The sequence below is a fragment of the Desmodus rotundus genome, chromosome 3, assembly GCF_022682495.2.
Source record: "Desmodus rotundus isolate HL8 chromosome 3, HLdesRot8A.1, whole genome shotgun sequence".
In the NCBI taxonomy this organism is placed as follows: domain Eukaryota; kingdom Metazoa; phylum Chordata; class Mammalia; order Chiroptera; family Phyllostomidae; genus Desmodus; species Desmodus rotundus.
The window spans coordinates 103,336,424-103,361,781 of record NC_071389.1 but is presented as its reverse complement, the minus strand read 5'-3'; the positions used below and the strand labels follow the sequence as shown (position 1 = coordinate 103,361,781).

The 25,358-nt window shown below is 38.4% G+C and overlaps 1 protein-coding gene across 3 annotated transcripts in view; it reads right to left on the bottom strand.

The window, feature by feature from the left end:
• Positions 1–25,358, bottom strand: part of MPHOSPH8 (M-phase phosphoprotein 8) — an 89,843-nt gene that overhangs the window by 44,474 nt on the left and 20,011 nt on the right. For all 3 annotated transcript variants that reach the window (XM_024580775.3, XM_045188079.2, XM_024580774.4), the window contains exon 2: positions 3,923–4,078. In XM_024580775.3, the coding sequence (XP_024436543.2) occupies positions 3,923–4,078 (156 nt within the window). The remainder of the gene's footprint in view (positions 1–3,922; positions 4,079–25,358) is intronic.

The window sequence follows — 25,358 nt, the reverse complement described above, 5'->3', positions numbered from 1 at the left end:
AATAAAAACTATAAAATAATCACAATAAAGATTTTAAAATCACATGCCACAAGCCTGCATACTTTTAGTATACTTGCAACCTGCCTTATTACTCATTTTAACAGCCTCACCAGTAAAATAAACCTATTAGTTATTATCCAAATGAGGACAAGTCTGAAAATAAAATGGGGCTGTACCAGTAATTACACCAAGTCAGCAGCACAGACTGGGGCTGACCCAGCAAATCACGCCAATATGTTTACGTGACACTTTGATCTATGGGGATGTTCGGTGATACAGTATACGAGAGTGTGGTGACAGAGTGCCTGATGACACACTTGTGAAATGAACAACATAGACATGCCCAGGGTCATCTCTTTTGGAAACCATGAGCCTATGAAAGTACACTCTCATGCTCTTAGAACCATTACCACCTTTTCTGAGAACTATTTTGAGTAAAAAAGGAGGTTTCACTAGAAATTGTTTTCTTATACAACATTATACATTCTAATAAAGACAATTCTAAAAGAAAAAATTTAAAACCATTTTGGGCCATGGCACTATTGGAACAAATGTTTACTTCACAAAATGTACACTCTTTAAAATAATTTTTGGATGTGCAAATTCTAATTCATTTTACATTAAAAGGGTATATATAATTATTATTCTATAGCCACACTTTAACAAACGAAATAGAAGTATTTCAGAAAGCTATCCCTAAATCAAACAAGTAACCAAAACACCTATTCTCAAATTTTAAAATTAAAGGCAAAACTAATCTCTTAGCTGAGTAGTAAGTATGCAGGTGATTATTTCATAATAAAAACATATTTGTTTGCTGGTTAGAATATGTTGATAAAAATTATTTTCAAAGAAAAGCAGAAAGCAAAATCCTCACTATATGGTACTATGACCTGCAAGGCACCTCAAAAATAAAAGCTAGATTTTACCTGTCTTTGTGTAACTATAACCATTTAAATGTCTGGCTCATATAAGATACTCTATGTGTACTAAAAAAAGCTATGTCTAAAAAGGTAGGAAAAAAACCTCAAAAAGGTAAAAACAGTACAATGTTGCTGGGATAGTAGAGGTTCACCTGTGTAAGGCAGGCCAGCAACTATCTAATTTGTACACTTTCAGGCCATTAAAAATGAAGGGCCAGACTACATCACACATGAGTGTTACGTACCTGAAGCCCCAGCCGGGTGGCTCAGTTGGTTGGAGCATTATCTTATACACCAAAAAGTTACAGGTTTGATCCCCTGTTGGGGTGCATGCCAACGACAACTGATTGATGTTTCTCTCTCTCACATCTCTCTATCTCCCCCTGCCCCTTCCCCTCTCTCTGAAATCAATAAAAAACTTCCTTGGACTAGGATTAAAAATTTTTTTTTAATTGGCAAATAGATAATAAGCTATTCAAATGCTAAATGGTAAAATATTTTAATAAATGAATACCATTTCTGCATCATGTATATTTTCTGGTAAATAGCATTAACAACCACTTCTGAGTTATTTTCAGAAAACACTTCTAACTTCTTATATGCTTTCTAAGTCCTAAGCAAGTAGTGCTCCTAGAACTATGGAGAAAAAGGAACAAATCAAATATTCTTACAGAGGTTACTGTGGTAAAACCTCACAAGACAAAAACTTTGGGGACTGGGAAACATCACGATTTTCATAGGCAGCACATAGGCCACTTGTATGAACACAAAGAGATGAACAAAGCAGTTTTCTCCTACTAACAATCTATTTCCCTATCTACACTCAAAGAATCAGAACCTTATAAATGGCAAAACTAGCAAGTTAGGAACCAGATGCATTTTTGCCATATGCTTGTTCACTGACATCACCTCAACTATTAGGCCAAAAAGTCATTAGCAATGTAAACACGGGAATACTTTATGAATGACAATCCATGAGAAAGCAGACCTGAGACAGGAATTAAGACTCCAGTCTTAAAAAGATTCAAAATGTTAGTAGTGTCCGGAATTTAAAATTACTTTGGAAATAGGAGGGACAGCTTATAAAATGATACAGTAGAGAAGTGTCTTTCTAAAATTAGGACAAGGATTTTTTAAGCTTAAAACTATACCTCAAACACACTAGTCATCATAAACCATTTTAAATCAAGAAAGAGAGTTGCTGCTCGGTTTCACTTGAGGCTTGGCAAAGGGAAATAAAGGGATGAGAAACCAGATTTGTATAAGACAACACTTCATGGGAGAATTTCAGCGATGTGTTGCTAATAAGACAAGACACTGAGAAATACACCTTAGGAAGACTTCATCACAAAGTCTAAATTTTAGAAGTAATATGAACCAAATAACTTATTAAAACATGTGCATTTGTGTTTGTGTAAGTTTTGAGGGAAAGAAGTAGAGAAGGAGGGAGTAGGCATCCATTCTAGAAAAGTGAAGTGTAACTGTAGCAAGAAATTTGGGGAAAAAAGTTTCTCCTTTAACCTGAACTCATTTTGTAAGGGGTTTTCTTTGTAAACATTTAAAAAATACTGAGCATTTTGCTTGTAACTTAAAGGCATTTTTATTAAAGGCCTTGCCATGAAAGCATAATTTTAAAACACTGATATTCCACTCCTCTAAGTGGATTTCAAGCTACAGCCCAAACCAAAAGGCAACTACAAAGGTTAAGAGTGCAGTTGCCTGGCTCTATCATTCCTAACCAGTGAACTTGGGCTAGTTTCTTATCTAAGCCTCGGTTTCTCATCTGAATCCATATAAAGTGCTGACCCTGTACTTGTACATACGTAGTACAAGTGTTGAGTAAATAAAATCTGCCTCTGATGTTGCTGTTATTATTATTAACACTAAACACAGTTAAAACTGGGTCCTAATATTATTTTAGTCATTTAAAAAAATACTAAGCATTTTTTAAAATGTAGTTGAAAACTCAATTTGTGGAGAGAGAAGGAATAACTATTCAGTCCTTAGTAACTTCAATAAGAATCTGTTTCTTGTGACCAATTTTCACTATATAGTTCTAAGTTCAAGAACTTCTGCTAGCATTAAAAAAAATTATTTCTATAAAAACAAAAATTCGAAAGCAAAAAGTTGAGTCAGAATTGGTTCAGGTTATAAATAGAAGCTATAAATGAAATTTACATTGTAAAGTAAATTAGGAACTTATTCCAAAACTAATAAAGTCAATTCAATTATCTGTGGGATAAGAGAATCAAGGATAAAAGAGTGGACAAATCAATAGAAGAAAACCCTTAAACCAAATTTGTGTGGTAGTTTTAACATTAACCCTCTCTAGCCCACCATCAAACCTTTTTCCAAATTGCAGATGAGAAAATTTAACTTCTGTGAGTTCCTTCAATCTTGTTATCCTTCCTTATCATCAGGAAGAGCTACAAAAAGCAAGAAAGTAGCTAAAAATTAAATTGGAAACAGAAGAGAAAAACAAAAGACCTGGATAATCAGACCTGTGGATAAGCTAAAATGGATTAAAATTTATCATTTAATAAAATGATCTAAACATTGTTTTATTTTAATTAGCAGAAAAAGCACACCTAAGAAATATATTAATAATGCGGATTAAATACAAAAGTCTGCACTTTATCTGTAGCAGTAATGTGAACGGCACACAAAATATTCCTGAGGTACACAGAAACAAGATGCTCACATCATGGACAGCTTATAGATGTCTTTTCCCCTATATTTATCTTACTCTTAAGTTAAAGGAAAATATTAACACATCTAAATTATACTTTTTCATGAACTGCAACCACAGGTTGGCTACAGAAAGAAGAGTTTTGCAAAACTCAGCGAAAGCATTTTATAAAAACTAACTGGCTATATAGAATTGGCAATAAGAGAAGTATATATTTTACTATTATTTGTAAATTCTTTGCTGCATTCTCTATACTAAGTAAAATTTATAAACTTATTGTAATAAAACAGTATGAGATAAAACATGATACCTGAATATCTTTCTTGACTGGTTTAGCTTTGTTATCCACAACTTTCTTCCTAAATTCAAGAAGAACTTCTTTACAGTCCTCAAGATGAACCTCAGGCTCCCAGGTATCATCATCTGATGTATATCCTTTCCATCGAACTTTGTAAAGGATTTTACCCTGTTATATAAATTAAAAACAGGCAAATAAAGGACATTACTGACTTGATCAAATTTCCAAAACAATACAATTGCTGAGAATACAGAAACAAACTTGAAATGGAGATTAATATCATTATAAAGTATGTTCATATCCTGCCATGGCTAAAAAATACAGGAGCACACCAAAAGCAAAAACAAACAAACGCGACTACATCAAACTAAGAAGCTTCTGTACAACAAAGGAAATAATCAACAAAATGAAAAGGCTGCCTACTGAATGGAAGCAAATCATGTAAGGGGCTAACATACAAAATATATAAAGAACTAATACAACTCAATAGCAAAAACCCAAACAATCTGATTAAAAAATGAGCAGAGGATCTAAACAGACATTTTTCCAAAGAAGATATTAAATGGCCAACAGGTACATGAAAAGGTGTTCAACATCACTAGTCATCAGGGAAATGCAAATAAGAACCACAGAGATATCACCTCATACCCGTTAGAATGGCTGTTATCAATAGGGACAAAAATATAAAAAGTATTGATGAGGATGTTGGAAAAAAAGAAAACCCTGTGCACCGTTGGTTGGAATGTCAGTTGGTGCAGCTACTATGGAAAAGGGTATGGAGGTTCCTCAAAAAGTTAAAAAGGGAACTAACATATGATCCAGCAATCCCACTTCTGGGTATTTATTTGAAAAAGATAAAAAATACTAACTAGGGAGTTGGAAGATGGCGGCGAGGTTGGTGTGTGCACAGGTAGAACACTAGCCGATCTTCTGAGGAAGAGCCAAAGGAATCCCAGCATATATGAAGGTTGGAGGCCAAAATTGTAGAGGACATTGAAAAGCAGACAGTAAGGAGACTGTATTGGCATGGTAAGGTCCCTGGGACCATTGTGGGGACCAGGGCTGCTGAAGTCCCTGGCTGGGCAGGATCCTTGGGCAAGAGCCAAATCAACCGCTTCTTCCCCTGCCAAACAGGGAGGACAGAGCAGCACCAGGATGGACCTGGATGCTTTAAGTTCCTGGGGGGGAATAAAGACGAAGGGGGAGATGTACAGGGGTGGTGATCACCCGCTGAGACTGTGAATGCTGGCTAGGTCATTACCAGAGAAATTGGGGAGCCAGCTGATGCCCAGAGAAGGGACAACAGTTGGGAAGTGAGGGACCATGACCCAGATAATCTCTGGTCTGGTTGGAAAGTTGAGCATTGTGAGAGGCCAGATGCTTGTTAAGTGCGACAGGCTTGAACAGGAGGATTTTATTAAAAAAAGGCTCTTGGTCATTTGTTTAGGTAAGTCTCCCACAGTGGCTGCCCCACGAAGCAGTCGAGGCTACAACCGCGGCTGCAGCCCCGGCTCTCTAAGAGGAAGAAGGAGGCACCCCTGCAGAAGAGAGCAGTAGGGCTAGGGAACTTAGCAGTCCCCAGAAAGACTTAACTCAGTGGGGGCAGCTGAACTACCCTGAAGAGACTTTGAGAGTGCTTATCACTTAGGACAGCAAAGAGGGAAAAGGTGGTGTGTGAGCCACCCCTAATTAGTGTACCTCAAGGATGGCACAACTAGTGGATTGAAGGCGCCGGCCCGGTGCAGATGGGTAGTGGGCACACGGCAGAGAATGGAGGACCTTAGCGCTGGAGGCTAAGCAACTGCGAAGATTGCGACCCAGACCTGGCCCCCATCCTCCGAAAACCATAGGAAGGGAGAAAAAGTGAAGCCCAGCCCCCCTCAGCCTGCAGCATCCAGGAAGACCAGCAGAACTAGCCTGGAAGGTTTAAAGTCAGTAGGAGGCATTGTTTTTCTTTTTTTGCCCCAAGTGAGACTGAAAGAGATGGAGCTGTGAAAGGGCCAGAGACAGACCCAAAGAGGGAACACAAGGCTAACCCCAACAACCGAGAAACTGAGACAATTTTACTTCACTGTTATTTTTACTTCTTTTATTTTATTAGTATTTTTTAATCTCTCTTCTTTCTGTTTAGCTTTCTTCATTTTGTTTGTTTAACTGCATTGTTTGACTGGTTTTCCTTGTTCTCTCTTTCACTGTGTATTTTAATTTTCTGTCTTTCACTTCACTTGTATTTCAATAGCACACTATTATAGGTCATGTACTTTCTATTCTTATCATTCAGATCATATAGTTTCTATCATGATTGTTGTTCCATATAATTGTAAATACTACACAGCACCCCTCCTGGATCTTAGCCCATTTCATTATCTTCCAGAGCTTTATTATAGTTGTGATTAACTCTATTCTCTTGCATGCTACGCCTACTTTCTGTCCTTTCATCTCACTGTATCTCATAATTTCACCTCCCACAAGTGCTCAGTTTTCTAGATTCAGTTCATAATCCTTCACCCGTCTAACAAGAGCCTTATCTCTTTTCCACCCTTTACAAAAAATGGCTAGTTTGGTGAAATATCACAGTTAACACTACATTTATCCAAAGGATCTCCCATCTCTTCTCTGTGTGTTGGTACTTTAAATCTCATAGAATATACTCCTGTCGTCTTCATTTTGCCTTCCCCCTCGAACTCATCACATAAAAGAGTAGGTGGGAGCTATGAACACCCATATACCTGCTGGAAGAGAGAACCCACAATCAAAAGAACTACCAACACATAATAAAAGAAGATGGTGGAGGAGTGAATGGAAGCCACACTAACCTCCACCCAGGACCAATCTGGAATTACAACTAAATGGTAGACAAATTACCCAGATCAAACAACTGAACAATAGTGAGACAAACCTCATAACCTCAGACAGACAGAACCTGCCTGCACCTGCACAACAGCATACAAGACATGGTGGGCAGTGTGACCCTCAGTCAAGGAGCTGGAGGGAAGAACCCACCAAAGAAAGACCCAACAACAATCAAAACCCAAAGACACCTAGAGAGCCAACATAAATGACAGCCCAAGAGCAGTAAGTCCAGGAGATCAAGGAGACTACACCATTGAATCTCACAGGTCTCCTGCACAGAAATTCACACCACATACTGAGGGAGTCACAACAGATCCATCTAAGAAGCTGAGGCTAACAAGAAGACTTTCACAAACAATGGGAAGACAAAGAAACAATCCCCAAATGAAAGGAAAGGAGGAAGCCTCAGAAAGAATACTAAATGAAATAGAGGTAAGTCAACTATCAGATATTGAGTTCAAAGCAATGGTTATAAGGAAACTCAATGAGTTTGCAGAGAATTACCAGAAACTACAGGGAAACTATGATGAACTCACTGCAGACTATATGAACATGAAAAAGGAAATAGAAACTATCAACAAAGGCCAAGAGAAAATGAAGAATACAATTTCTGAATTGAATTCACAGTAGAAGGAATCAAAATCAGGTTAGATGAAGCAGAGGATCAAATCAGTGAGCTGGAAGACAAGGTAGAAAAACACTCCCAGAAAAAACAAGAAAAGGAAAAAAGGCTCAGAAAGAACGAAGAGGGGTTAAGGGAACTGCAGGGCAACATGAAATGTAATAATATCCGTATATTAGGGATACCAGAAAGAGAAGAAGAGCAAGGGATAGAAAACCTGTTTGAAAAAGTAATGATGGAAAACTTCCCTAATTTCATGAGAGAAAAAGTCACACAGGTCCAGGAAACACAGAGAGTCCCGATCAAGAGGAACCCAAAGAGGCCCACAACAAGACACATAATAATTAAAATGGCAAAATTCCAAGACAAAGAGAGGATCTTAAAGGCAGCAAGGGAGAAACAGGAAGTAACATACAAGGGAGTCCCCATAAGACTAGCAGCAGACTTCTCAGTGGAAACACTCCAAGTCAGAAGAGACTGGCAAGAAATATTCCAAGTAATGAAAAGCAAAGACCTCCCACCAAGACTACTCTATCCAGCAAGGCTCTCAACTAAAATGGAAGGCCAAAGAAGGAGTTTCCCAGACAAAAGAAGGCTCAAAGAATACACCTCCTCCAAAACAGCACTGTAAGATATGCTATAGACTATTTTACAAAAAGGAAGAAAAAGAGTGAGAGGGAGAGGAACACAGCTACGAACCAAATAAAATGGCAATGAATAACTACCTATCAATAATAACCTTAAATGTAAATGGATTAAATGCTCCAATCAAAAGATATAGAATAACTGAATGGAAAAGAAAGCATGACCCACTCATATGCTGCCTAAAAGAGACCCACCTCAAAACAAAAGACCTACACAGACTGAAAGTGAAGGGCTCCAAACAAATATTCCAAATAAATAGGAAAAAAAGCCGGGGTAGCAATACTCCTATCAGACAAAATAGACTTCAAAAACAGGGACATAAAAAGAGACCCAGAAGGTCACTTCATAATACTCAAGAGAAGAATCCATCAGGAAGACAAATACATTGTAAATATATATGCTCCCAACACAGGAGAACCCAAATACATAAAGAAAATCTTGGAGGACTTCAAGAAAGATATTGGCAGCAACACAATTATAGTAGGGGATTTTAACACCCCACTGTCAAAAATGGACAGATCTTCCAAACAAAGTATCAACAAAGATATTGTGGAACTGAATGACTCATTAGATCAAATGAACTTAATTGACATGTATAGAACTTTCATCCCAAAGAAGCAAAATACACATTCTTTACAAATATACATGGAACATTTTAAAGATAGACTACATGACAGGACACAAAACAAGCCTCAACAAATTCAACAAAATTGAAATCATATCAAGCATTTTCTCCGACTACAAGGGACTGAAACTAGAAACCAACCTCAAGGAAAAAACTCAAAAAAACTCAAATTCATGGAGGTTGAATAGCATGCTGTTAAACAATGAATGGATTAAGAGTGAGATCAAGGAAGAAATCAAAAAAGTTTCTGGAAACAAATGAAAATGAACTCACAAGAATCCAAAACGTATGGGACACAGCGAAGGCAGTCCTGAGAGGGAAGTTCATAGTGATACAGGCCTACCTAAAAAAGATAGAAACTATTCAAATAAACAACCTAACCGTACACCTACAAGAACTGGAGGAACAACAACAAAGACAGCCCACAGCAAGTAGAAGGAAGGAAATGACCAAAATCAGAGCAGAATTAAACAATGTAGAGACTAAAAGAACAATCCTAAAGATCAATAAATCTAGGAGCTGGTTCTTTGAAAAGATAAAATCGACCAGCCTTTAAGCAGACTCATCAAGAAAAAAAGAGAGGACCCAAATAAGCACAATCAGAAATGAAAGACGAGAGATTAGAATGGACACCACAGAAATACAAAGGATTGTAAGAAATTGCTACAAAGAATTATATGCTAAGAAATTTGAAAACCTAGGTGAAATGGACATATTTCTAGAAAAATATAATCTTCCAAAACTGAATGAAGAAGGAGAAAGCCTCAACAGACCAATAACAGCTGACAAAATTGAAGCAGTAATCAAAAAACTCCCAATACACAAAGGCCCTGGATTGGACGGTTTCACAGAATTCTACAAAGCATTTAAGGAAGAGCTAACCCCAATCCTTCACAGACTATTCCAAAAAATCCAAAAAGACTCCCAAACTCTTTTTATGAAGCCAACATCATCCTAATCCCAAAACCAGATAAAGACAAAACAAAGAAAGAAAACTTCAGGCCAATATCACTGATTAACATAGATGCTAAAATCCTCAACAAAATATTGGCAAACCGCATCCAACAATACATTAAAAAGATCATACACCATGATCAAGTGGGATTCATCCCAGGGATGCAAGGTGGTACAATATTTGCAAATCAATAAACGTAATACATCACATAAAGAAAGGAAACACAAAAACCATATGATCACAGCAATGGATGTGGAAAAAGCATTTGATAAGGTACAGCACCCATTTATGATAAAAACACTCAGCAAAGTGGGAATAGAGGAAGCATTCCTCAACATAATAAAGGCCATATACAAGAGACCTACTGCCAACATCATACTCAATGGGCAAAAACTTAGGGCTTTCCCAGTAAGATCAGGAACAAGACGAGGATATCTGCTTTAATCACTTCTATCAGCATAGTATGGGAAGTCCTAGCCACAGCCATGAGACAAGAAAAAGAAATAAAAGGCATCCAAAGTGGGAAGGAGGAAGTAACTGTCATTGTTTGCAGATGACATAATAGTGTACACAGAAAATCCTAGACTCCACTGACAAGCTACTCTACTTAATAAGTGAATTTGGGAAAACAGTGGGATGAAAAGTCAATATTCAGAAATCAAAGGCATTTTTGTACACCAACAATGAAATATCAGAAACAGAAATCAGGGAAAAAAATCCCACTTGCAAGAGTAACAAGAAAAATAAAGTATCTAGGAATAAACCTAACCAAGGAGGTAAAAGATTTGTACTCAGAAAACTACACAACACTGAAGAAATAAATTAAGGAACACACAAAAAAATGGAAGCATGTACCATGTCATGGATTGGAAGACTTAACATCATCAAAATGGCCATACTACCCTAAGCAAGATAGATAGATTTGTAGCAATCCCTATTAAAGTACCAATGACATATTTCACAGATATAGAACATTTCAAAAATTTATATGGAACCATAAACGACCTTGAATAGCTGCAGCAATTTTGAGAAAGAAAAACTTTGTAGAACAGACCACAACACCTGGAGGCAATTTAGGGTCATATATATGGGCCCAGGGATGGGTGCAACCACAAGACACACTGAAGGTACAGAATCACTGGATGGGGTTCACATGGGTGCTGGTAAGGATGGGATAGTTTTAATAGTGTTTCTATAAATATGTCATGCCCTGAGTCTTGGAATTTATTAGCTCATTTAATTTCAAAAATATATTTATTTTACATTTATTGGGGTAACATTGGTTTAAGGTATACAATCTTATAATACAATTTCTATATTATTGCCTTGTATGCTCACCACCCAAAGCCTAGTCTCCTTCCATCACCTTGTATTTGACTCCCTTTACCCTCTTTTACCTTCTCCCAGCCCTCTTCCCCTCTGGTAACCACTATTTTGTTGTCTGTGCCTGAGTTTGTTTTGATTGGTTCATTTGTTGCTTTCTCTTTTATACCCCATATGAGTGAAATCATAAGGTTCTTGTCCTATTCCATCTGAATTATTTCTCTTAGCATGATATTCTCAAGAACCAGTCATATTATCACAAATGACAATACTTCATCTTTTTTATGGCTGAGCAGTATTCCACTGTACATATGCACTTCATCTTCTTTATCCATCAAAGGACCCTTAGGTTGTTACCATGTTTTGGCTACCATGAATACTACTACAATAAAGATAGGGGTACATATACCTTAACAAATGTTTTCAAAATTTTCATCATTTAATCTTTACAACAATGCTGTGAAGTACTATTACTCATTTTATTGATGAGGAAATGGGAGCTTCTAGACAGAGTAAGTAACTAGTAAAGATTATTCAACAGCTAATGAGGTGAGCTGAAATTTAAACCCAGAGCCATAGTTCCTAACTTGCTTCTTCACATGGAGTTTTCCAACACTGGAGGCTAGAATGTATAGCTACCAGAGGCAGGTGCAGAGAACACATTCAGGTGAGTTCCCAAGAGATGCTCATTGTCTTTGAAAGAAGGAAAGGTTTTTAGGAAAATGAGGTCACATTTCTACAATGAGAGAAAACACTTTAAACCACATTTTGCTTCTCAACCCCCAAAGTCTAAAATATTTAATCTATGGTGATTTACTGAGGAAAATCGGTTGACTTCTATTCTATACCACAACCACTTACATAATTTATCATTAAGCATTTTACATATTTTTATTTTAAAAATTACCTGTATGGATATTTTTATATAAATTAAACTAATGAAGAAGACATAGGTGAGTTTTCCTATAGGACTGCTCTAATGAATCCTCTTTCATCATTAAGCTTCATAAAATATCATTTTTACATAAAACATTTACATGTATTCTCAACTTTCAGTAGACTACAAAGTTAAAGAAATCACATTTTTAATTTGGGATTAAAGTTGAATCAATATTGGTCTTTAACTACTAGCTCTACCTAAAACAGACTTTGAGACAAAAATATTTTGTATACTAACTTATTCCTTTCTCATTTAAAGCATCTAATATACAGGGTGGAGCAAAAGTAGGTTTACAGTTGTGAGTACATGAAAGATAGTTTATACATGTCTCATTTATTGTATTATTTTCCATACAAACAAATGTAAACCTATTTTCCCCCACCCTGTATATAAATGGTACAGGTTGTAATACCTCCATTCCTTCAAGTCTATTTTTTTAGTTTCTGAACTCTTTTGTCTATTCTTGCCTACTTTATTTTTCTCATTATTGTTGTCTACCCATCATACACTATCCATTTCATTCCCTTGTTTTGTTGGTCATCTTTTTGTTTTCACTGAAATTAAACTACTTAGGAACAAGAATATTTCCCTGTTTTGTTCACTGCTGTATCCTTACAGCCGAGAATATTGTGTGTATAGTACTCAATAAATTTCTATTGAATTAATAAATTAATTAAGAAAAATTACCTGTATGTACCCACTTTCACCAGTACTATTCAACATTGTACTGAAAGTTCTAACAAGAGCAATTAGATAAGAAAGATACTACAGAAGTCATCTAAGTTGGAAAAGAAGGGTGAAACTATATTCACGGATGACAGGATTATATATTTAAAAAATCTAAAAGAATCCTCAAGAAAATGACTACATCTAACATGTGAATTCATCGGAATTACACAGTTCAAGATGAACACAAAAATCAGTTGTGTTTTGTGGGGGCATAAAAATATTAATTTTCTTCTCACCTTCTAAATTCTTCTATCTGGGCTAATAATCACATTAACAGACAAAGATTAACAGGATCAAATAAAATTTTAATACATGCACAGAAGAATTTGAATAAGCACAAAAATTCCAAAGACAGTGAGGCAAAATAAGGTACGCATGTTATTTTGGGCAAAATAGAAAGTTGGGGGAAAGGGTCTGGGATTTCAATGAAGAATTAGGCAATTTACAGGTAGCAAACAAATTCTTGCTAGGCAACTCAAACAATGGGACAGAGGGACCCTAGTGAACAGATTTTTGCATGGATTCTTCCTGTTTACCATACTTAATTCATATATGCTCAAGTGACTATGCTAAGGTCCCCTTCCCCAAACAGGTTTTTCTGTCTGAATCTCTTTAAGAGGGAAAGGGGGAAGTAAAAAAACTTCCTGAGTTTGTTGAGTTTTAATTGTTTTCAAATTAAAATAATCTGCATGCCAGATTGGCACATTCCCAGGAACTCATTCCTGACCCCCATAGTTTCTATATATCTGTAACACACGATCCAAAAGGGAAACTAAGAAACCAATTCAGTTTACACTAGCATCTAAAAATAAATAAATAAAAAACATAAATAGCTTTAAGCAAGTAATTAAAAGCCTTGTACATTAACATTAGAAAACACTGCTGAAAGAAATTAAAGACCCAAATAAATGGAAAACCATTTAGCCCTGGCTGGGTTGCTCCGTTGGTTGGAGCAGCATCCTGTACATCAGAAAGGTTGTGAGTTCAACTGCAGTACGGTCACATACCTGGGTTGTGCGTTTGATCTCCAGTAGAGGTGTGTACGGATTCGGGGGCAACCAACTGATGTTTCTCCCTCCCTTTCTCTCAATAAACATATCCTCAGGAGAGGAGAGGGGATGGGATGGAATCGAAGGGGAAGGGAGGGGAGGGAAGGGAAGGGGAGACTATTTGTATTCCTAGGTAGGTAGACTTAATATTTTTAAGTCAACATTTCCAAAGTGATCTACAGATTTATCACAATCCCTATCAAAATTCCAACAGCCTTGTTCCCCAAAACAGAAAAGCCAATCCTCAAATTCCTATGGAATTCCGAGAAACCTTCAAGAGCCAAAACAAACTTGAAACAGAACAAAATCAGAGGACTCACATTTCTTGATTTAAAACTTACTACAAAGCTGCACTAATCAATATACTATGGTACTGGCATAAGGACAGACATACAGAGTCCAGAAATAAACCGATATATATATAGCCAATTGATTTTTGATATGTGGGCCAAGTCCAATTAACAAAAAAATATACTGTGCCAGGACAACTGGACTTCCATATGAAGAAGACTGAAGATGAAACTGCACATTAAGAAACTGGACACTAAGCCCTGGCTGGTGTGGGTCAGTGGACTGAGTGCTGGCTGGCGAACCTAGGGTTTGCTGGTTTGATTCCCAGTCAGGGCACATGCCTGGGTTGAAGGCCAGGTCCCCGTGTGAGAGGCAACCACACATTGATGTTTCTCTCCCTCTTTAAAAATAAATAAATAGAGGAGAGAACCAAAATGGCAATGTAGGTAGACACACTGCGCCTCCTCACACAACAAGAACTGACAGAAAATCAAATGTCAAAGAAGTCCGACACCAAGTAGATAAAAAATAAACATACATCCAGACTGGTAGGAGGGGCGGAGACGGGCACTGAGGCGGAGAGGACTCGCGTGGCCATGGCGGGACCGAGACTGGCAGAGTGTGGGATGAAAGGGGCAGGTAGTCCTACCACTAGCAGACCCTGCAGCCCCACATTCCCGCACAGATAAACCGAGAGGGCCGGACTCAGAGTGGCGGAGAACGGGGCAGGCAGAGTGGCGGGTAGCACCTCGCGGCCCCACATTCACGCATAGATAAACCAGGACAAACGGCGGGGAGCAAAGCAGACCTCGTAACCCAGGGTTCTAGGGTGGGGAAATAAAGCCTCAAACCTCTGATTGAAAACGCCTGTGGGGGTTGGGGAGGCAGCAGGAGAGACTCCCAGCCTCATGGGAGAGGTCGTTGGAGAGACCAACAGGGGCCTAGAGTGTGCACAAGCCCACCCACTCCGGAACCAGCACCAGAGGGGCCCAATTTGATTGTGGGTAGCGGAGTGAAAGATGGGAGTCCTGTGGAGAGGGGAGCGGGCGCCACTGCTTCCTCTCGGCCCCTCCCCCGTATAGTGTCACAGCGCAGCGACCAGTGTTACCCAGCCACGCCCCAGTGAACACCTAAGGCTCCGCCCCCTAAAATAACAGACTCGCCAAGACAAAAAAAAAAAAAAAAAGGCCCAAATGACAGAACACTTCAAAGCTCCAGAAAAAATACAACTAAGCGAGGAAGAGATAGCCAACCTATTGGATGCACAGTTCAAAACACTGGTTATCAAGATGCTCACAGAATTGGTTGAATCTGTTCGAAAACCAGATGAAAAAATGAAGCCTATGCTAAGAGAAACAAAGGAAAATGTACAGGGAACCAATAGTGATGGGAAGGAAACTGGGACTCAAATCAACGGTGTGGACCAGAAGGAAGAAAGAAACATCCAACCAGAAAAGAATGAAGAAACAAGAATTCGGAAAAAAGAGGAGGGGCTAAGGAACCTCCAGGACATCTTGAAACGTTCCAACATCCGAATTATAGGGGTGCCAGAAGGAGAAGAGGAAGAACAAAAAATTGAAAACTTATTTGAACAAATAATGAAGGAGAACTTCCCCAGTCTGGCAAAGGAAATAGACTTCCAGGAAGTCCAGGAAGCTCAGAGAGTCCCAAAGAAGCTGGACCCAAGGAGGAACACACCAAGGCACATCATAATTGCATTACCCAAGATTAAACGCAAGGACCTACATCCAAGATTACTGTATCCAGCAAAGCTATCATTTAGAATGGAAGGGAAGATAAAGTACTTCTCAGATAAGGTCAAGTTAAAGAAGTTAATCATCACCAAGCCATTATTATATGAAATGTTAAAGGGACTTACCTAAGAAAAAGAAAATCAAAAATAGGAACAGTAAAAATGACAGCAAACTCACAGTTATTAACAACCACACCTAAAACCAAAACAAAAGAAAAGTAAGCAAACAACTAGAACAGAAACAGAACCACAGAAATGGAGATCACATGGAGGGTTATCAATAGGGGATTGGGAGGGGGAGAGAGGAGGGAAAGGTACAGAGAATAAATAGCATAAATGATAGGTGGAAAATAGACAGGGGGAGGGTAAAAATAGTGTGGGAAATGTAGAAGCCAAAGAACTTATAAGTATGACCCATGGACACGAACTATAGGGGGGGAATGTGGAGGGAGGAGGTGGGCAGGATGGAGTTGAGTGAACGGGGGGAAATGGGACAACTGTAATAGCATAATCAATAAATATATCAAAAAAATAAAATCTTTAAAAAATAAGTAAAATAAAAAAAAAGAAACTGGACACTAACCAAGTTTTTACAGTATCCTACAGAAAACCACAGGAGGCTGTTCTCAGTCCCTGCACAAGAGCCAGCCAAATCAGCCAACAGCTCCTGAAAAGAGTCCAGCTAACCTGAGTCTGCCCAGTTAGCAGTCAAATGATCCAAGGTGACCTTGAGAGCTCAGCAGAGCCAATGTTCATGCTACCACCAAACTAACATGTAAAGACCTAGTCCTCAGACCTATGAATGCATAAATGAGTAGAACAACAAGTTGATATTTCTCTCACCTCCTTCCTCTTTCTCTCTAAAAATCAACAAAAAGTTTTAAAAAGTAAAGTAAAAATAAGCATACCCATTTCTTAAAGTGAGAGGTTCCTAATAAAACTATTACCCAGCAGGAGAGAAAACCAGACACCACTAGGAATGTGGGGCTCCAATCAACAAGACCCTGGCACATTAAAATTCCTTTGTGCATTTTCTTCCCCAGACTTTACCTTAAATGGCTTAATTCCAAAATTATCCAATCAGACCCTCCCAAATCAGAATTTATGACTCTATATAACCTCTGCTTACCCTTACCTTTTAAAATATGTCTCAAGGTTTTGTTCAGGAAGACAGATTTGAGCTTTGTCTCCTGTCTACTTGTTTGGCTGCCTTACAATAACTTCCTTTTCTTTGAAGACCACTTCCTGGGGATTTGGTCTTTCTGTTGTGGGATGGTCACCAAACCCACTTGTTTGGTTTGGTTTCAGGTTGGAGCCCTACCTTATACTATATACAAAAATTAACTCAAAGTGGATCAAAAACTAAATTAAGAGCTAAAACCATAAAATTCTTAGAAGAATACATAGGTATAAATCTTCCGGACTTTGGCTTTGACAATACCAAAAGTACAAAGAAACACAAAATATGTAAAAGAACTTTAACAAAGTTAAAACTTTTGCGTAACAAAGGACATTACCAACAGAGTGAAAAGAGAACCCACAGAGTTGGAGAAAATATTTGCAAACCACATCTGAAAAGGGATTAATATCCAAAATACATAGATGACAACTACAACTCAAAAACAACAAGGTAAACCCACTTTAAAATGGACAAAGGACTTGACTAGACATATATCCACAGAAGACATACAAATGGCCGGGAAACACATGAAACAATGTTTAACATCATTAGTCCTTAGGAAAACGCATATCAAAACCTTAAGATACAGGGGAGAACCAAGATGGCAGCGTAGGTAGACACACTGCGCCTCCTCGCACAACCAGAACTGTCAGAAAATCGAACGGCAAGGAAGTCCGACACCAAGTAGATAAAAAATAAACATACATCCAGACCGGTAGGAGGGGTGGAGGTGGGCACCGGGGCGGAGAGGACTCGCGTGACCGTGGCGGGACTGAGACTGGTGGAGTGTGGGACGAATGGGGCAGGCAGGCTGAGCGCTAGCAGACCCTGCGGCCCCGCATTTGCGCACAGATAAACCGGGACAAACGGTGGGGAGCGAAGCACACCACTGAACTGAGCGCTCCAGCACGGGAAAATAGCCTCAAACCTCTGATTGAAAACGCCCGTGGGGGTTGGGGAGGCAGCAGGAGAGACTCCCAGCCTCACAGGAGAGGTCGTTGGAGAGACCCACAGCGGCCTTGAGTGTGCACAAGCCCACCCACTCAGGAACCAGCACCACAGGGGCCCAATTTGATTGTGGGTAGCGGAGGCAATGACTGAAATATGGTGGAGAGTGGAGAGGGCGCCATTGCTCCCTCTTGGCCCCTCCCCCAGCGCAGCGACCAGCGTTACCCCACCCCGGGGAACACCTAAGGCTCCACCCCTTTAACTAACAGAGGCACCAAGACCAAAAAAAAAAAAAAAAAAAAAAAAAGGCCCAAATGACAGAACACTTCAAAGCTCCAGAAAAAATACAACTAAGCGAGGAAGAGATAGCCAAAATATCAGATGCACAGTTCAAAACACTGGTTATTAAGATGCTCACAGAATTGGCTGAATTTGTTTGAAAAGTAGATGAAAAAATGAAGGCTATGCCAAGAGAAACAAAGGAAAATGTACAGGGAACCAATAGTGATGTGAAGGAAACTGGGACTCAAATCAACGGTGTGGACCAGAAGGAAGAAAGAAACATCCGACCAGAAAAGAATGAAGAAACAAGAATTCGGAAAAGTGAGGAGAGGCTTAAGAACCTCCAGGACATCCTGAAACGTTCCCACATCCGAATTATAGGGGTGCCAGAAGGAGAAGAGGAAGAGCAAGAAATTGAAAACTTATTTGAACAAATAATGAAGGAGAACTTCCCCATTCTGGCAAAGGAAATAGACTTCCAGGAAGTCCAGGAAGCTCAGAGAGTCCCAAAGAAGCTGGACCCAAGGAGGAACACACCAAGGCACATCATAATTACATTCCCCAAGATTAAAGAGAAGGAGAGAATCTTAGAAGCAGCAAGAGAAAAGGACACAGTTACCTACAAAGGTCTTCCCATAAGACTGTCAGCTGATTTCCCCAAAGAGACCTTACAGGCAAAAAAGGGCTGGCAAGAAGTATTCCAAGTCATGAAAGGCAAGGGCCTACATCCAAGTTTACTGTATCCAGCAAAGCTATCATTTAGAATGAAAGGGAAGATAAAGTGCTTTTCAGATAAGGTCAAGTTCAAGGAGTTCATCATCACCAAGCCATTATTATATGAAATGTTAAACGGACTTACCTAAGAAAAAGAAGATAAAAAATAGGAACAGTAAAAATGACAGCAAACTCACAGGTATTAACGACCACACCTAAAACAAAAACAAGAGCAAACTAGGCAAACAACTATAACAGGAACGGAACCACAGAAATGGAGATCACATGGAGGGTTATCAACAGGGGACTGGGATGGGGAGAGAGGAGGGAAAGGTAGAGAGAATAAATAACATAAATGATAGGTGGAAAATAGACAGGGGGAGGGTAAGAATCGTGTACGAAATGTAGAAGCCAAAAAACTTATAAATATGACCCATGGACATGAACTGTAGGGGGGGAATGTGGGAGGGAGGGGGAGGGCAGGATGGAGTTGAGTGAAGGGGCAGAAATGGGACAACTGTAATAGCATAATCAATAAATATATCAAAAAAAAACCCCTGAAGATATGAGTGACAATGAAGGAATGGTGACATAAGAGACTGTCCTTTGTCTCTCCTCCTGAAACTTCAAAATGTTGATCAGCCATAACTCAACAAATGATTACCAGCTCAACATAAATGCATGCCTCAGAGATCCTCGCACTGAATTTCCTGGAACAACCAGGAAAGATGAGAAGGGAGAAGAGCTCAGACAGACTGTAGTCGCAGCCCTGTAGCCCAGAGTTCATGCTGAGCTTGGCCCAGAGATAGGAGAAAGCTGTCTGTAGCTGGAGTTTCCTTCAGCGAGGAGGAGCGGAAAGTGTTGTTGGGCACTGCTGCAGGAGTGAATGATGCTAAGTGCAGCTGAGCCAGCCAGAGGTCTGGGCAAGGACACAGCACAGAGGTTCTGCAGCAACTGTCAGATGTCCAGTGGTCAGTGTTCCAAACAAAGAAATAGAGCCACAGAGCCCTGACACTTTTTAGACTCCCAAAACATGCCTTCTGTGGCCCTTGGTTTCGGGGTACATTATCTCCAAACCTGAAAACTTTTACATTAGAATCACTATTTCCCTCTGTGACTGATCTTCAGTTGTGGCATGTGGTGGGAGACCTTGCAGAAGTCTGAGATCCCTTCACTGAGAGGGCAAAACAAATCCCACCCTCAAACATTGCTGTTATACACGGCTACCCTGACAGAAGCTGCAGAGGTAAGTTTTGGGACTTCACAGAGCTTAAAACCTTGTGATTCACTGCCACCCACTGGAAAATAGTAGACAGACCTGTTCATACAAATCTGTTAGTGAAGTGCAATAAATACAATAGATGCCTAGTCAAAGAAGGAGCCCATGAAATGCCATGAATAAACAAGATAGCAAGGCAGCTAAGAAAATGAAAAAAAAATCTCCAGAAAGCAAATTGAAATGCTTGAAAATATGTGATATAAATGAAAGAGAATTCAAGATGGCAATTCTGAAAATACTCAATGAGATGTGATAAAGTACAGCCTATTTGATGCACTGAAAAAACAAATGAACAAAATGAATAATTTACCAAAGAGATGAAACTTTAAAAAAGAACCAAACAGAAATCCTGAAGATGAAGCATTCAGTAAAAATGATCAGGAATGAACTATTGGGCACATTAAACAGAGCCTACAAAATGGAGGAAAGAATTAGTGATATATAAGATAGGAATCTAGAAATGAAGCAGAGGGAAGAAGAAAGAAACCTAACATTAAAAAAAATGAAAGAGCTCTACAAGAAATAGCTGACCCCCTCAGGAAAAGCAATACAAAAATGACAGGTGTTCCAGAAGAAGAAAAAGAGAAGGGAATGAGGAACCTTTTCAAAGAGTGAATGAGTTCCTCCAAAACCTATAGAAAGAACTAGATCCTTGAATACAAGACGCAAACAAAGCACCTAGTTGCCTTAATCCAAAGAGGTCCTCCCCAAGACACATTGTATTAAAACTGTCAAAAGTCAATAATGACAAGGAAAAAAATTCGGAAAGGAGCCAGGGAAAAAAACCCAGTATCATGCAAAGGAAAGCCCACCAGGTTATCATCGGACTTTTCAGCAGAAACTCTACAAGCCAGAAGAGAGTGGAACCGAATATTCAAAGTACTGAAAGAGAATTTACCGGCCAAGAATAAATATATCCAAAATTATCCTTTAAATATGAAGGAGATATAAAGACCTTTCCAGATATACAGAAGCTGAGGAAATTTTTCACCAGAAAACCTCCACTGCAGGAAATACTCAAGGGGGTTATTCTACCTGAAACAAAGAGCAAAAAAAGGTCACAACACTACAAATAAGATCACCAAAAAAACAGCATGAACAGGAAAAATGTGATGACGAAAACATAAAAGGGGAGGGGGCAAAGGTTTGAAATGGCAAAGGAAGATGGAGATCAGATGCACTCAAACGAAAAACTACTGTATGTAAAGCAAAATTTTTACATAAACTTAATGGCAGCCACACACAAAAAACCCCAAAACTGAGACACATAACTTAAAAAAAAGGAAAGCATGGAATACCACCAAACAAAATAAACAGACAGAAGCACTAAGAAAAAAAACAAAACAAAACAATGGAGCCAGAGAGCTACCAGAAAACAAAGGACAAAGTAACTATAGGAAATCCTCATACATCAATAATTACCCTAAATGTAAATGGACTGAATTCACCAATAAAGAGGCACAGAGTAGCAGACTGCATCAAAAAACAAAACCCAACCATGTTCTGCCTTCAAGAGTCACATCTAAGCTGCAAAGACAAAGGTAGATTCAAAGTGAAAGGGTGGAAAATAATTCTCCAAGCAAATAACACCCACAGAAAAGCATGTATAGCCATACTTATATCTGACAAAAAAGATTTCAAAATAACAAAGGTAATAAGAGACAAAGACAGACATTTTATAATGATAAAGGGAACACTATATCAAGAAGACATAACACTTCTTAATATATATGCACCCAATCATATATAAAGCAATTACTCACAGAACTAAAGGGAGAAACAGCCCTGGCTGGTGTAGCTCAGTGGATTGAGTGCGGGCCTGTGAAGCAAAGGGTTGTAGGTTCGATTCCCAGTCAGGGCACATGTCTGGGTTGTGGGCTGGGTTCCCCAGTGAAGGGGGTGCAGGAGACAACCACACATTGATGTTTCTCTCCTTTTCCTTCTCCCTCCCTCCCTGTCTAAAAATAAATAAATAAAATCTTAAAAAAGAAAGGGACAGACCAAAACACAATCATAGTCGGGGACCTTAATACTCCATTGACATTTCTAGGTACATCATCCAAACAGATAATCAATAAAGAAATATTGGTCTTAAATGACACATATCAAATGGACACAAATAACATCTACAGAGCCCAAAACACGAGATATACATTACTCTCCAGTGCACATGGAACATTCTCAAGGGACAGACTATATGTTGGGTCACAAGACTAGCCTCAACAAATTCAAGCCTGAAATTACACCAACTATATTCTCTGACCACAATGCTTTGAAATTAGAAATCAACTGCAAAAAGGAAATAAAGTATCTCACAAATATGTGGATGTTAAACGATAAACTACTAAAAGAATGACTGGGTCAAAGAAGAAATAAAAAGTGAGATCAAAAGATATGAGTGAGAATGAGAAATGATAATGACATATAAAAACTGGAATGCAGTGAAAGTAGTAATAAGAGAGAAATTTCTATCATTACAGGCCTATCTGAAAAAACAAGAGAAATCCCAAGTAAACAACCTAACATTACATCTTAAAGATCTACAAAAAGAAGAACAAAAGCAACCCAAAGTCAGCGGAAGAAAGGAAATAATAAAAATTATAGCAGAACTGAATGAAATACAGAACAAAAAGACTATACAAAAAATTAATAGAAGAGCTGGTTCTTTGAAAACATTAATAAAATTGACAAATCCCTGGACAGACTTGCTAAAGAAGAGGAAAGGCCTATATAAATAAAATCAGAAATGAAAGAGAACACAGACACCACAGAGATACAAAGGATCATACTAGAAACGCTATACGCCACCAAATTTAATAACCAAAAGAAATGGGTAAGTTCCTAGAAATATATAACCTTCCTAGACTAAATCATGAAGAACTGGATAATCTAAAAAGACCAATGAGCAGTGAGAAAATTGAAGCAACCATCAAAAACCTTCCAAAAACCTGAAGTCCAGGACCAGACAGCTTCACCAGTAAATTCTATCAAACATTCAAAGATTTAAAACCTATCCTTTTCAACTCTTCCAAAAACTGAAGAAGAAGCAATACTTCCTATCACATTTTATGAAGCCAACATAACCCCAATACCCAAACCTGGCAAGGATATCACACGCACACGCACACACAAACACACACAACTACAGACCAGTGTCTCTGATGAATACAGATACAACAATCCTAAACAAAACACCAGCAAATCAAATACAATAATACATCAAAAAAGTACATCATGATCAAGTGGGGTTTATTCCAGGTGCACAAGGACAGTTCAACACATGCAAATCAATCAATGTAATACACCACATTAACAAAAGAAAGCATAGAAGCACATGATCTTACCAATAAATGCAGGAAAAACCATTTAATAAGATACAACATTCATTTATGGTTAAAACACTCAAAATAGGCATAGAAGGAAAGTACCTCAACATAATAACAGCCATATATGACAAATCCTCATCCAAGATCATACTCAATTGGTGAAAAACTGACAGCTATTCCTGTAAAATGAGAAACAAGAAGAGAAGGATGCCCACTCACCACTCTTACTCAACATGGTTCTGGAAGTTCCAGCCAGAACAATAGGCAAAGAAAGAAATAAAAGGCATCCAAATTGGGAAAGAAGAAATAAAAGTGTAACTTTTTACAGATGACATGATTCCGTACATAGATTATCCCAAAGATTTCATCAAAAAATTTGAAACAGAAAACAAATACAGTAAAGTTGCAGGATACAAAACCAATGTACAAAAGTCCACCGCTTTCCTGTATACTAACAATGAAACCTCAGAAAAAGAAATGAAAAAAAATTTCCTTTCTCAATGGAACCAAAACAATAAAATAACTAGGAATAAACTTAACAAAGGATGTAAAAGACCTATATATTGAAAACTACAAAGCATTATTAAAAAAGGTAGAAAAAGGTACAAAAAAAGGAAAGATATGTGCTCAGGGAAAGAATCAACATAGTTAAAATGGCCATATTACCCAAAGTAATACACAGATTTAATGCAATCTCCATCAAAATCCCAATGTCATTTTTTAAAAAGAAATAGAACAAAAAAATCACGTTTCATATGAAAGCCCAAAAGCGTCCTGAATAGGCACAGCAATTCCTCTTAAAATTTTTTTTGAAGTATATTTTATTGATTATCCTATTACAGTCCCACTCCCTTTTTCTTTCCCTTTATCTCCCTCTGCTATGTCCCTCCCTCCAGCACTCCCCAACCCACCTTTAGTTCATGTCCCTGAATTGTATATATTAAATTCTTTGGCTTCTACATTTCCTATACTATTCTTAACCTCCCCCTGTCTATTTTGTACCTACCAATTATGCTTCTTATGTACCTTTCCCCCCATTATCCCCACTCCCCTCCCCCACTGATAACCCTCCATGTCATCTCCATTTCTATGATTCTGTTCCTGTTCTAGTTGTTTGCTTAGTTTGTGTTTTTTTTAGGTTCAGGTGTTGATAGCTGTGAATTTGTTGTCATTTTACTGTTCATAGTTTTGATCATCTTCTTAGATAAGTCCCCTTAACATTTCATATAATAATGGCTTGGTGATGATGAACTCCTTGAACTTGACCTTATCTGAGAAGCACTTTATCTGCCCTTCCATTCTAAATGATAGCTTTGCTGGATAGAGTAATCTTGGATGTAGGTCCTTGCCTTTCACGACTTCGAATAATTCTTTCCAGCCCCTTCTTGTCTGTAAGGTTTCTTTTGAGAAATCAGCTGATAGTCTTATGGGAACTCCATTGTAGGTACCCCTCTCTTTTTCTATTGTTTCTTTAAGGATTTTCTCCTTTTGTTTAATCTTGAGTAATGTAATTATAATGCGTCTTGGTGTGTTCCTCCTTGGGTTCAACTTCTTCGGGACTCTCTGAGCTTCCTGGACTTGCATGTCTATTTCCTTCGCCAGTTTGGGGAAGTTTTCAATTTCTTGCTCTTCCCCTTCTCCTTCTGGCATCTGTACGATTTGGATGTTGGAACAATTAATGTTGTCCTGAAGATTTCTAAGCCTCTCCTCATTTTTTTGAATTCTTGTTTCTTCATTCAGTTCTGGTTGGATATTTATTTCCTCCTTCTGTTCCAAATTATTGGTTTGAGTTCGTTTCCTCCCCTTCACTGTTGGTTCCCTCTCTATTTTTCTTTATTTCACTTTGTATAGCCTTCACTAATTCCTTTATTTTGCATCTTTAATGAATCGTTTCTGTGAGCATCCTAATGACCAGTGTTTTGAACTCTCTATCT